This window comes from Glycine max, chromosome 4 (genome assembly GCF_000004515.6).
Source record: "Glycine max cultivar Williams 82 chromosome 4, Glycine_max_v4.0, whole genome shotgun sequence".
NCBI lineage: Eukaryota > Viridiplantae > Streptophyta > Magnoliopsida > Fabales > Fabaceae > Glycine > Glycine max.
This window is the reverse complement of record NC_016091.4, coordinates 17,903,047-17,916,060: the sequence shown is the minus strand read 5'-3', so window position 1 is coordinate 17,916,060 and position 13,014 is coordinate 17,903,047. Positions and strand designations below refer to the sequence as shown.

The following is a 13,014-nucleotide window of genomic DNA, read 5'->3' as shown; positions in this document are numbered from 1 at the left end:
GAACTATACAATTACACACTCCTTTACTCTATTAAAGAGCAAAAAAATTGATAGCATAGTATACAACTTGAAAGAACAACATGCTTATTTTTACTCCATTATTATTTAGCAACATACAATAGGCAAGCCTAAACCAACAACAGTACTTTCTCCTCTTGGTTCAGCTTACACAAATCATCAATAAGAACTTAGGAAGTTCCATCTATACCAGACAAAAAATAAAAATGAAAAACAAAAAACAAAACCATTACCATACCATATCTCATTCACCCTAAGATTTTCAATTTCAATTCTATTGCCAGCCACCGCAACTAAGTGGCTCGCAATAATTCATAATTCGCAACCGCAGTTTAAAACCATGATTTACTTCATTGGCTTTCTTCTTCCTCTTCAGCAAAATTCAGAATCTGACAAACATCTTTCTCATCAGTGCTGAAATAAGGCCTCTTTCCAACCAACTCAGCAACTCTTTTCGCTGCACCGGAATCTCTGGGACTTTCATTCACACACTTCGTCGTCTTAATCTTCGGAAGCACCACTGCCCCCGCTGTCGCCTCTTCTCTGCCATTCTTCGGAATCTCCCACGTCTTCTTAACCCTAATCTCACTCCCTCCCTCCGGTAACGACCTCTTCCTCACATCACTATTATACCTACTCGCCACCACCCTCCCCTTCTTGCTACTCTCACACACCGATTTCGCTTTCTCCTTCTCAAACAGCTTCTTCCCCTGAACCTGAACCACCAAATTTTCCTCTTTCTTCTTCACTCTCCCAACGGTGGTTTTCGCCCTCGATTCCTCGCTGATCTCCGGAATCTTCCAGTAGCACGATTTCCGGCGACTCTGCAAGGCGGTGGCCGGCGTCGCCGCAGCAATCTCATTTGGTCCAAGACTCATCCCTCGCCGCCACGCATTATCGTTATTAACCCTAACCTTCGTCTTCGGCGTTTCTTCGGGTTTTCTTGAAATGACGGCGTTTGGCCTCGGCTCCATGAACTTCGCGGGGACGACTCTGCCCATCACCACGCGCTTCCCCCGCTTCGCCTTCTCCAGGCGGAGCGCGTCGAGGCGCGTGGTGAGACGATGGATCTTGCGCTCGATTTCTTCGATCTCGTCGTCAATGTTCCTGTTATTGTTGTTGTTATCGTCGGAACCGAAACCGTAACCCTTGGGGTTTTTATTTGTGGCGGTGATGTTTTTCTTGGAGGAATTATTGGGTGCGGGCGGGCTCAGGTTTTCTTTGGTGCACTCGGAGGAAGACCGAGAAGTCTTCATCGGGAAGAAGGAGTTGTCTTCGTTGCCATTGCCGTTGCCGTTGCCGTTGCCGCCGCGGTCGTCGAACGCGGCGTTGTTCCACACTTGAATGTCGTTCATGCTTACTGTCGTTATTGCGTTTTTGAGGTTTTGATTGAATCCGAATTTTCTTGTATTTGGAATGAAAGAGTGAGTAGTGAGTAGTTAGAAGTCAGAATGAAAGAGGGAATTATTTGTATTTTGGAGAAAAAAAGTGACCGTTGGGGAAGGAAGAAGGAAGAAATCAAAGTAGACGTTGGTGGGATGGGGGGAAGCTTAAGCGCTCCATCGTGGCCGTTGGATGGGAAACGGCTCCTCATACACGCTCCGATATGATATAAAGGGACTTTAATTATGTATTAGGGAAAATTACCCTCTCCATCGCGTTTCATTACTATATTTTATTATTTTTATTTGGAAGTAATTTTGGTTTTTATTTTTTTTATTTTTTTATTCTATAATTTTGGTTTTTCTTTTTTAAAATTGTGACATTTAATCTTCTTATTATAAAAAATATGTAATTTTAACCCTCTCATTTTAAAATAAAAACATTTAGTCATTTTATTTTAAAAAAATCACGATTTTAGTATTTCTATTTTAGAAAATTTTCAATTTTGTTTACGTTTATTTCTTTTCTTTTGGTCTAATTGAACATTAAACCTAACATATTCATTTAGCATACTATCAAGAAATGATTTAATTAATTATAAAATAAGAAATAAAATATAGGCAAAATTAAAGATTTAAACAAAACTGTAGATTTTCTAAAATATAAGGACTAAAATCGTGGACTTTTTTAAATAGAATGACTAAATATCTATATTTATAACCTGTTTTTGTTAGGCACTAGACGATCCATCATTGTACGGTCTAGAAATCTCTTAAGGTTTGGATGAAAATAAAAATAAAAAGTTGTGCCAACCATTTTGTTGCATGTAAGTCAATGGATTTGATGACTAGAAGTAACACTAGGCGAGACTTATCCATTAGTGGATACCTTGTCTACTGGAAGCATGAAATACTTGTCGAGTCCATTTAAACACCAATTTGAATGTACATCTTATTTGAATTATGCATTTATGTTAGTTTATATGATTTTGTTTAAAAAGAATATATCTGCGAATCAATCTTATATTTCCTTTTATAAGTCTAACTACACTATTGAGTTATGAATGACAAATATGGAAATTTCTGATCCTATCAGATAGAAACAGATAGTATTTGCTCATTTTAGGAAACAAGATGAATTTACACAACAGTCATATTGTTCAATCTTGAATATGCTTTCCACAATTACAAGTTTTTCTCTACCTATAAATATGACATCAATGATTGAAGAAAAACAACGAACACAAACATAAAAACAAGAGTCGTGAATCAAGAAACAAGAGAAAAGACAAACATCTATGAGGGATACACTAAGCTTAAGAGAGTCCATCCTTTGTGATATGCAAAGTACTTGTTAGAGGTTAGACTTCATTGTAAGTTCACTCTTTGAGTATTGTAAAGAATTTTTGGTTATATATCAAACTTTTATTTGTGAAAGCCAGGAATAACTTAGTGACAAAATAATACTTGGGTGCTCTTAGATTCAAGGGAAGTCTAAGGATTGTACTAGTAGTGGCCTTGAGAATACTTGTAAGCCAAAAGTGACAGGAAAAAAATACTTGTTGTAATCAAGTTTGATTAGTGAAACCCTTTACTGATTGGTAAAAGAGAACTGGACGTAGCTCCGGTTGAGTGAATTAATATAAAATTGAGTATTTTTATTGTTCTTCTTTAGCTTATCAAAGTATTTCAAAGTCCATTATTAATACATTCTACACACAAGGTTTACACTGAAAAATAAGTTTTATACATCATTGGACGACAAACCACTTTTAGTCACTAGACAAGGGTTTTTATAAACTTGTTTTTATAAATATCTTTGTTAATTGCTATTCATGAGCTTTAATTGCATTAAAATTAAGTGAAAAAGTGAGCAATGTGCCTCTAATTTACGGTTTCTTTTGTAAAGATTGTAAATATTTTTATTCTTGTATGCGTTTATAAAGTAGAAACTCCAATTTTTTGTGAACTAATATTGAATTTAATTTGGTTTCTAGGCTAAAGAAGAGAAGGTGTAAATTGCTGCTGAAGGACTCGCTTAGCAAGCTAGATTGGCTAAGCGAGATTCATTCGCTTAGCGAGGCAGCCAACTCGCTAAGCGAATGCAAAACCCTAGAGAATGTTCAACTAGAGAGCAGTGCGCTTAGCGCACAGCCAACCCGCCCAGCGAGGAAGTTGTCTCTACTAGCTCTTAGCGCGTCCAGACCCGCTTAGCAGATTTTCACTTACTCTCGCTCAGTGAGACATGCTCGCTGAGCACGCCTTCGTATACTGAGAAGCCCAAGAGCCTTTAAAACACTGAGTTAATGGGAAATGAAGGGTCACTACGTGAAACAGAAGGAAGAAGGCACCTAGGCTGGAGAGAAGATGTTTTCTTCATCCTTTATCATTTTCTTTCATTCAAACACCATTTTCCTCTTTGTATTAAGATCTCCTTGTTAATGGAGGACTAGAAACTTCATTGTGTAGAAGCAAAGCTTCATGGAGAATCAAAGGTGATTCAAAGGTGTTTTGATGATAACAATGATGATAACAAAAGATGATGACAAAGGTGATGACAAAAAGCTCAAAGATCAATCAAAGAACAACTTAAGTGAATCAAGAACAATTCAAGAGTTCAAGATAAGAATCAAGAAGAATTCAAGACTCAAGAAGAAAGTTTAGAGTCAAGAATCAAGATTCAAGGTTCAAGATCTCAAGAATCAAGATCAAGATTCAAGACTCAAGATTCAAGAATCAAGAGAAGGCTTAATCAAGATAAGTATGAAAAGGTTTTTCTCAAAAATTGAATAGCACATGGTTTTTCTCAAAACATGTTTACCAAAGAGTTTTTACTCTCTGGTAATCGATTTTGATATTGTTGTAATCGATTACCAGTAGCAAAATGGATTTGAAAAAGTTTTTAAATTGAATTTACAACGTTCCAATTAATTTCAAAAAGCTGTAATCAATTACAATGTTTTGGTAATCGATTACCAGTGCCTTTGAACGTTGAAATTCAAATTCAAATGTGAAGAGTCACATCCTTTCACACAAAAGCTTTGTGTAATCGATTACACTAATTTGGTAATCGATTACTAGTGTTTGTTTCTGAATAAATCAAAAGATGTAACTCTTCAAAAGGTTTATGACTTTTTCAAATTGGTTTTAAGTTTTTCTAAAAGTTATAACTCTTCTAAATGGTTCTCTTGGCCAGACATGAAGAGTCTATAAAAGCAAGGCTTTGATTTGCTTTTCAGAATCACTTTTACACTTATTCAATCAATCCTTTACAAGCCTTGAATATCTTTGAACTTCTTCTTCTTTGTACCAAAAGCTTTCTGAAGTTTTCTGGTTTTCTAAACCTTGAAAACTTGTGCTATTCATCCTCTTCATTCTCTTATCCCTTTGCCAAAAAGAATTCGCCAAGGACTAACCGCTTGAATTCTTTTTGTGTCTCTCTTCTCCCTTTTCCAAAAGAACAAAGGACTAACCACCTGAATTCTTTTGTGTCTCCCTTCTCCCTTGTCAAAGAATTCAAAACCTGAGAATTCTTTTGATTCTTCCCATTCCCTAATACAAAAGTGTTCAAAGGACTAACCGCCTGAGAATTCTTTTGTATCCCCATTCACAAAGTATCAAAGGTTTAACCGCCTGAGATCTTTGTCTCAACACATTGGAGGGTACATCCTTTGTGGTATAAGTAGAGGGTACATCTACTTGGGTTTGACTGAGAACAAGAGAGGGTACATCTCTTGTGGATCAGTTGTAGTGGAGGGTACATCCACTAGGGTTTCAAAGAGAACAAGGGAGGGTACATCCCTTGTGGATCTTTGCTTGTAAAAGGATTTTTACAAGGTTGAAAGAAATCTCAAGGACCTCAGGTCGCTTGGGGACTAGATGTAGGCACGGGTTGTTGCCGAATCAGTATAAAAACTCTTGTGTGTTTGTTTCCTTCTTCCCTACTCTTTTACTTTCCGCTGTGCATTTAATTTCCGCTTTTACTTTCTGTTAAGTTTCTCTTCTACTCTATATTCTCTTAACAACATAAGTAAAAGCCTTAGAAGAGTAATTTTTTAATTAGTAAAGGTTTAGGAATAATTAATTCAACCCCCCCTTCTTAATTATTCTGAGGCCACTCGATCCAACACATTGTTGGGAGTTATTCTACTGAGCACACTTAATGTAAATTTCTAACTATCTATTTAATGTTATTTCTAGTGTTCTTTGCTTCTATCTGTGTTTATTTTACATGCTTGTGGCTTGATCATCCATTTGTATGTTTAGTTAGGTTTTAAGTGTTGGAAAATGATTGGAATCCTTAGAACTTGGTAGAGCAGCTAGAGTTTTGTTTATCAAGGAATAGAATGCAATAATCTAGTATATATTGTACCATGTGCGAACTGCAATTCCCTTAGAACGAGTTTGTTGAGGAATCAAGAACAAAAACTAAGAGAGTTAGGCTCATTCATGTGAGGAATCATGGTCTGAGTAAATTAGTGGTGCAAGAACGCTAGAGTAATGTTAAATAGAGAAAAAACCTTTTAGTATGGCAAGAGGAAGTTCAGTAGAAGACTCCCCGACACTTTTACTTTGATATTTATTATGTTTTACAGCTTTGTTTTCATTTAATCATTTGTTTAAGTAGCAGAATTAATTACAGAAAATAAAACCATTAATGAGTTCTTTATCTTCCCTATGGATACGATACTCAAACTTACCGTTTTAAATACTACTTGTGCAAATTGGTACACTTGCCAATAGATTAACAATCTTCCATTTTAAAAGGTTTTATATTTTGACTAACACACTATTTAGTCCCCCTTTCTAGTGTGATTCATTGTATTTCAGTTGACATTAGAGCTCGACCTCTCAGGTTAAGAATTCTTACAAATACAAAGAAAAAAAATCCTAAGGTCAAATAGATATGAAAGAAGGATACTCCAAAAACAAGCCAACACTATTCAAAGGGGTTAAATATGACTACTAAAATGAACATATGATAGCTAATTTTGAGTCTATTCATATAGACCTTTGGGACATCATAGAACATGAAAACTATATACCACTGAACGATCAATTGAATGAAGTTCCCATTACTTCTTTGACAACTGAGCTTGAAACGCTTTGCTGTGCACCCTTTCTAAGGAAGAATATACAAAGGTCCATAGCTATAGAAGTGCAAAACAAATGTGGGACACATTAGCTTCGACATATGAAGGATCATCACAGGTAAAATGCAACAAGCTCATCTTGTTGACATGTAAGTATGAACTCTTTATTATGGAAAATGGTGAATATATACAAGCCATGTTTGGATGCTTTCAAACTATTTTAAACGAATTATGCTGTCTCAACAAAACTTTTGATAACTATGATAATATTGACAAAATTCTAAGAAGTTTATCCAAAAAGTGGAGACCATAGGTGACAACTTCGAGAATTGTGAAGAACCTGGACTCCATGTCCATTGAAGAGCTCATTGGAACTTAAAGGTTCATGAGCAAGAACTTCAACAAGATGAAGGATTCAAAAAGGGGAAGTCATCGACTCTAACAACACAAAAAGCAACAATATCCTCAACTTGCAAGGAATCCTCATCTAGATCTGCGTCCAAAAGCTCATCCAAAGCTGTCAACATTGATACACCTCATGATGATGAGTCCAATGATGAAGGCTCAGACAAAGATGATCAATTAGCCTTCATCTCAAGGAAGATAAGGAACATGTGGAAGAAAAGGAGTGGATCAAACTGGAAAGGATCCAAGAAACCACATAGAGAAAGAAAGGACAGGGAGAAAAGATCCTTCATATGCTAGGAGTGCAAGAAACTAGGACATTTCAAGTCAGAATGTCCAGATCTTGATAAAATAACTGACAAGAAAAAGTACTTCAAACCAAAGAACAAGAAATTATTGATAAGCACATGGAAAGAGATGGACAACACACCATCCAATGAAGAAAAAAGAAGAAGAAGAAAAAGCCTACCTATGTTTGATAGTAGACACTACATCAGAAGGATCAAATTCAGAATCAGATGAAGAGGTAAATATAAACAACCTTGAAACTCTTCAATTAGAATATCAAGAACTTCTCTCCAACTCATCCACTTTGTCCATAGCTTATCAAAATTTGAGAAAGGACTTCAATAGTGTTTCAAAAGATTATAAACAACTTCAAGGGAAACATGAAGAAAAGATAGATAATTCTTTAGAAATTTCTACTCAAGTATCTGATAACTTTGAAAGTTTAAAATTAGAGACAACAAAGCTTCACCTTGAGAATGATGAAATTTGTAAATAAAAATGTAGTCTATTGCAAGACCTTTAGAAGTTGAAAAATCAACTAGAAGGCTTACAAAATAAGTATATCACACTCAACAAACTTCATGATCACCTAAATGAGGAAAGGTGTAATCTATTGAAAAAATATTCACAAGTCCATAAGAATTATGAAAACTTGGAGGCAAGTAAACATAACTTATGGGTTGAATGTGAAAGATATAAGAAAAGCCTGGAATTCTCAAATGGTAAACTCAAACAGTACGAGGCTCTTCAAAAGCAAACTCAAGATGTTTTTACACTTCATCAAGAGATTGAATTTCTAAGAGAGACTCTATCCAAATTTGGTTAAAGCACTGAGAAACTTAACAAAATTTTAAGGTACAACAAATGCCTAACTAATAAATCTGAAAATGGATATAAAGGAAAGAAATATGTTCATAATGAAGAAACCATAGTATGTTATTTTTATGGAAAGGTTGGACACATGACATCCAAGTGTAGACATCTACCAAAGATCGGATCATCCAATACTTTCAGAACTAACAAGAAACGTCCCAAGAAGATTTGGGTACCTAAAAAAAAAAAAATTCTTGTTGCAGATATATTCAACCACAACAAGGACACACTAATTATGGTACCTGAATAGTGGATGCTCATGTCACAGATAGGAGAAAAGTGTGTGTTTCAATTGTTGACTCCCATGCATGGTGGAATATTAACTTTTGGAGGAAATTAGAAAGGGAAGATAACAGGAATAAGAAAGATAATTGTTGATCCTTATCCTTTTAATGATAATGTACTTTTTGTTAAAGGGCTTAAACACAATCTGTTTAGCATAAGTCAATTATGTGACAGTGAACTTGATGTTTCCTTTAGCAAAGAAAGGTGTGTCGCCAACACAAAAATGGGACCCAACTTTTCACTGCTAAGTGGAAAGGTAATCTTAATAAGATTAATCTGAGTGAACTATCAAATCAAAATGTAACATGTTTATTATCCATAAAAGGAAATCACTGGCTATGGAAAAAGAGACTTGAACACGCAAGCTTGAGATTAATCTCAAAATTGCAAAAACATGACCTTGTGAGAGGTTTACCAAGAATGTCATACAAAGATGATTTACTTTGTCAAACATGTGAGAAGGAGAAACAAATTGAAACTTCTTTCTCAAGCAAAAACTTTGTTTCCACCTCAAAACCTCTTGAATTGTTACGTATTGATTTGTTTGGTCCAACTAGAGCAACCGCTATCATTGGAAAGAGATATAGTCTGGTAGCAGTAGACGGGGCATGAATTATGTTCCTTGCTCATAAGAATGGGTCCTTTGATATCTTCTTTAAATTCTATAGAATGATTCAAAATGAAAAGGGAGTATGCATTACTTCAATTAGAAGTGATGATGCAATCCTACCCCCCAAGGGCATTGGATAGAAGACTCCAAGAAGATTGAGTCAGAGATGTAAGAGAAGACCCTAGGATTCTCATGAGCCTTAGGGTAGATTTTGGGCCCATGGGCTAAGTATGAGACCACTTATCTTTGTACATATTAGATTAAGGTTTCATTATTTTTGGGCCTTGTATTTAGGGCTTCATAATGTAGGTAGGGTACTGATGTGCCATTATTTTCTCCTATTTCTTAACCCTTTTTGCACCATTTTAAGTATTGATTAATCTTAATTGTCAAATTAATTAGGCAGTTTTATTATTTGGGCCCATTCAGCTAATTTGATGTTTTTAATCTAATTTTAGGAATTAATGAAGCATTGGGCTTGAATCCAGAATTGGGCTTGGACTTGAAGAGGGCAGACTATTTTATTCTACAAAATTTTATCTTATCTAGATATTATTTCATCTAGATCTTATCTTATCTTATCTTATCCAGATTTGATTTGATTTTATTTATGGGGTTGGATTTAAAACAGATTTATAAGCTTTGGGGCTGGAAAACTATATAACAACACCAAGGTTCTAGTTTAGGCCTCTTTGCTCTTTCTCCTTTATTTTCGTTTTTGCAATTCCAGTTCTGACTTTTAGTTTTATCAATAAAATTTCGTTCTTCAATCTATAATTTCATTCTCTATTGATTAATGGAAGGATAAGTCCCCAGCGTTGTTTTCTCTTGAGGATCAAGCATAGTTCTCTTTGAGGTTCTATTATTCCTGTTAAATTCTGTTCAATTTTTCCTCTTCACTAATTACTCTGAATTTGTTACTATTAATTCATGCATGCTTAGTGCTTGATTAATTGTCTCTGCGCTTAATTTACGTTCATGCTTAATGATCGTTTATGAGTAATTGGTGTATGTGTTGCTTAATCACATAATGAATGCCTTATGTTAAATTTCGCTTAGTAATTTAATTTAGGGTTGGATTAAGTGGTTAAACTGATAAAGGATAAATTCTCGTAACCTAGGATAAGAGACTTTCTTGTGAATCAAGAGGAAGCAACATATTTTAATTCTGATATTTTCTAATTCAATTTTACTCGCTGTTTAATTTACAAAAGCAAACACCCCCCCAATTTGTTATTATTTCCTACTATCTGTTATGAACATTTGGTTTATCATTGCTCGTTGGGAAACGACCTAGGATCACTTCCTAGTTACTACATTTAAATGTTTATTTGATTCGGGTACGACCTCGATCAAATTTGGCGTCGTTGCCGGGGAGCAGTGTCCAAAGGTTCATAATAGCTAGTAATTTGTGCTTTATGTTTTATGCTTTCGTGTGTTGTGTTAGTGTTGTGTTCGTGTTGCGTTAAGTGTGTTTAGAGTCTTGTTATTTTGTTTAGTGTGGTGTTTTGTTTTAGTTTTTCTGTTCAGCGCTTCCCCTGTTTCAGTTTTGTGTTTTGCTGTGAATAGTGATTTGCGACGGATTTAGCGACCACTTTTGTTGAACTGGAAAACATGGTAGTAGTGGAAATCCCTTAGCGACAGATTTTAGAGACCACCCTTACTGAATTAATTAGGATTTTTTTGTTTTGGTAGCTATAGTTGTTATTTTTGGCTGAAGTTTTTTGTGGTCACTTCTTTTGATCCATATTTTGTGGGAAAAATAGCTGGAGCCCTTAGTTTGGTCATATTTGAAAGTTCCAAAAAAGTAGCAAATTTGATTTTTGTCAAAACTTCAAACGGCCATAACTTTTGCTCCGGTTATCAGAATCGCTATTATTATATATGTATTTGGGATAGAAAAAAATTTCCTTCTTCCAAAAATTGCGATTTTGTCAAGTTTTTTATTTTCCAAGTATTATTCTCTTATTTTTCTCAACTTGTCATTTTTAGCTTCTATAGTTAGATTTTGAATTTCTATTTGAAATTTTTTGTGCTATCTTCTTATCATTTTATAAGGTTGCTCACAAAATTTCAAGTCATTTGGATATCATTTGAGGGTAGCTGTAGTTCAAACCTACACTGTTACTTGCATAAGAAGGCAACTAGTTGTGCATGCTGAATATAGTGTATGACTAGAGGCAATCCATCTGACTTACAACCCTTTGATCCTGAGATAGATAGGACATTTCATAGATTAGTTAGACATCATTTAGTACCTTTTGAGCATCCTGAACATTCTGTTATTGGTGATTTTGAGCATTATTGTTTTGAACATTTTGATTTTGAACATTCTGAGAACATGGAACAACCTCCACCCCGTGAGAGGACTCTAAGGGAAATGGCTGCACCTGATTTCACCTACGAAAGCTTGTGCATCCAATACCCTGATGAGGATGTCCCATATGTTCTTAAAACTGGACTGATCCATTTGCTTCCAAAGTTTCATGGCCTTGCAGGTGAAGACCCGCACAAACATCTGAAAGAATTCTATATTGTCTGCTCCACTATGAAACCCCCAGATGTCCAGGAGGATCACATATTTCTTAAGGCCTTTCCTCATTCTTTAGAGGGAGTGGCAAAGGACTGGCTTTATTACCTTGCTCCACAGTCCATCACGAGCTGGGATGACCTCAAGAGAGTATTCTTAGAAATTTTTTTCCCTGCTTCCAGGACCACGACCATCAGAAAGGATATTTCAGACATTAAACAACTCAGTGGAGAGAGCTTATATGAATACTGGGAGAGATTTAAGAAACTATGTGCCAGTTACCCTCACCACCAGATTTCTGAGCAGCTTCTCCTCCATTATTTTTATGAAGGACTCAGTAACATGGAGAAAAGTATGATAGATGCTGCCAGTGGTGAAGCCCTTGGAGACATGACCCCTGCTGAAGCCAGAAATTTAATTGAGAAGATGGCTTCCAAGTCCCAACAATTTAGTGCCAGAAATGATGCTATTGTCATTAGAGGAGTGCATGAAGTAGCCATGAATTCATCTTCATCAGGTGAGACTAAGAAGCTTGAAGGTAAACTAGATGCCTTGGTTAACCTGGTAACCCAACTAGCCATGAATCAAAAATCTGCACCTGTCGCCAGACTCTGTGGTTTATGCTCCTCTGCCATCCACCACACAGACCTTTGCCCTTCTGTGCAACAATCTGAAGCAATTGAACAGCCTGAAGCTTATGCTGCAAAAATCTACAACAGACCTCCTCAACCTCAGCAGCAAAATCAACCACAACAGAACAATTATGACCTCTCCAGCAACAGGTACAATCCCAGGTGGAGGAATCATCCCAACCTTAGATGGTCGAATCCTTCACAACAGCAGCAACAACAACCTTATTTTCAAAATGCTGCTGGCCCAAGCAGACCATATGTTCCTCCACCAATCCAGCAGCAACAACAACAATAGCCCCAGAAACAACAAACAATTGAGGCTCCTCCACAACCTTCCCTTGAAGAACTTGTGAGGAAAATGACTATGCAAAACATGCAGTTTCATCAAGAGACCAGAGCCTCTATTCAGAGCTTAACTAATCAGATGGGACAATTGGCTACACAGTTAAATCAACAACAGTCCCAGAATTCTGACAGATTACCTTCTGAATCTGTCCAAAATCCCAAAAATGTGAGTGCCATTACATTGAGATCGGGAAAGCAGTGTCAAGAACCTCAACTAGCAAATGAACCTGCCCAACCTCACTCTACTCCAGAAAAAGATGTTGGATCGAGTGGCCTCAGAATAATTAAGAAGGGGGGGTTGAATTAATTATTCCTAAACCTTTACTAATTAAAAAATTATTCTTCTAAGGCTTTTACTAAATTGTTAAGAGAATGAGGAGTAGAAGAGAAACTTAACAGAAAGTAAAAGCGAAAATTAAATGCACAGCAGAAAGTAAAAGAGTAGGGAAGAAGGAAACAAACACACAAGAGTTTTTATACTGGTTCGGCAATAACACGTGCCTACATCCAGTCCCCAAGCGACCTGCGGTCCTTGAGATTTCTTTCAACCTTG

At 36.1% G+C, this 13,014-nt stretch overlaps 1 protein-coding gene and 1 non-coding gene across 2 annotated transcripts; both read right to left on the bottom strand.

Moving 5' to 3' along the window:
* Positions 1-368: 368 nt before the first annotated feature.
* On the bottom strand, positions 369-1,373 carry LOC102667127 (myb-like protein D). The gene has a single exon (XM_006579101.1). It carries the CDS (start codon positions 1,371-1,373, stop codon positions 369-371), a length of 1,005 nt encoding a protein of 334 aa, XP_006579164.1.
* Positions 1,374-11,673: 10,300 nt separating this feature from the next.
* LOC113001600 (small nucleolar RNA R71) lies at positions 11,674-11,780 on the bottom strand. The gene has a single exon (XR_003266993.1). It is a non-coding gene; the product is annotated as a small nucleolar RNA R71 (small nucleolar RNA).
* Positions 11,781-13,014: the final 1,234 nt, after the last annotated feature.

Excerpts from the sequence above, each read along its gene's own strand:
- LOC102667127 (XM_006579101.1), bottom strand. The coding sequence starts at position 1,373 with ATGAACGACATTCAAGTGTGGAACAACGCCGCGTTCGACGACCGCGGC.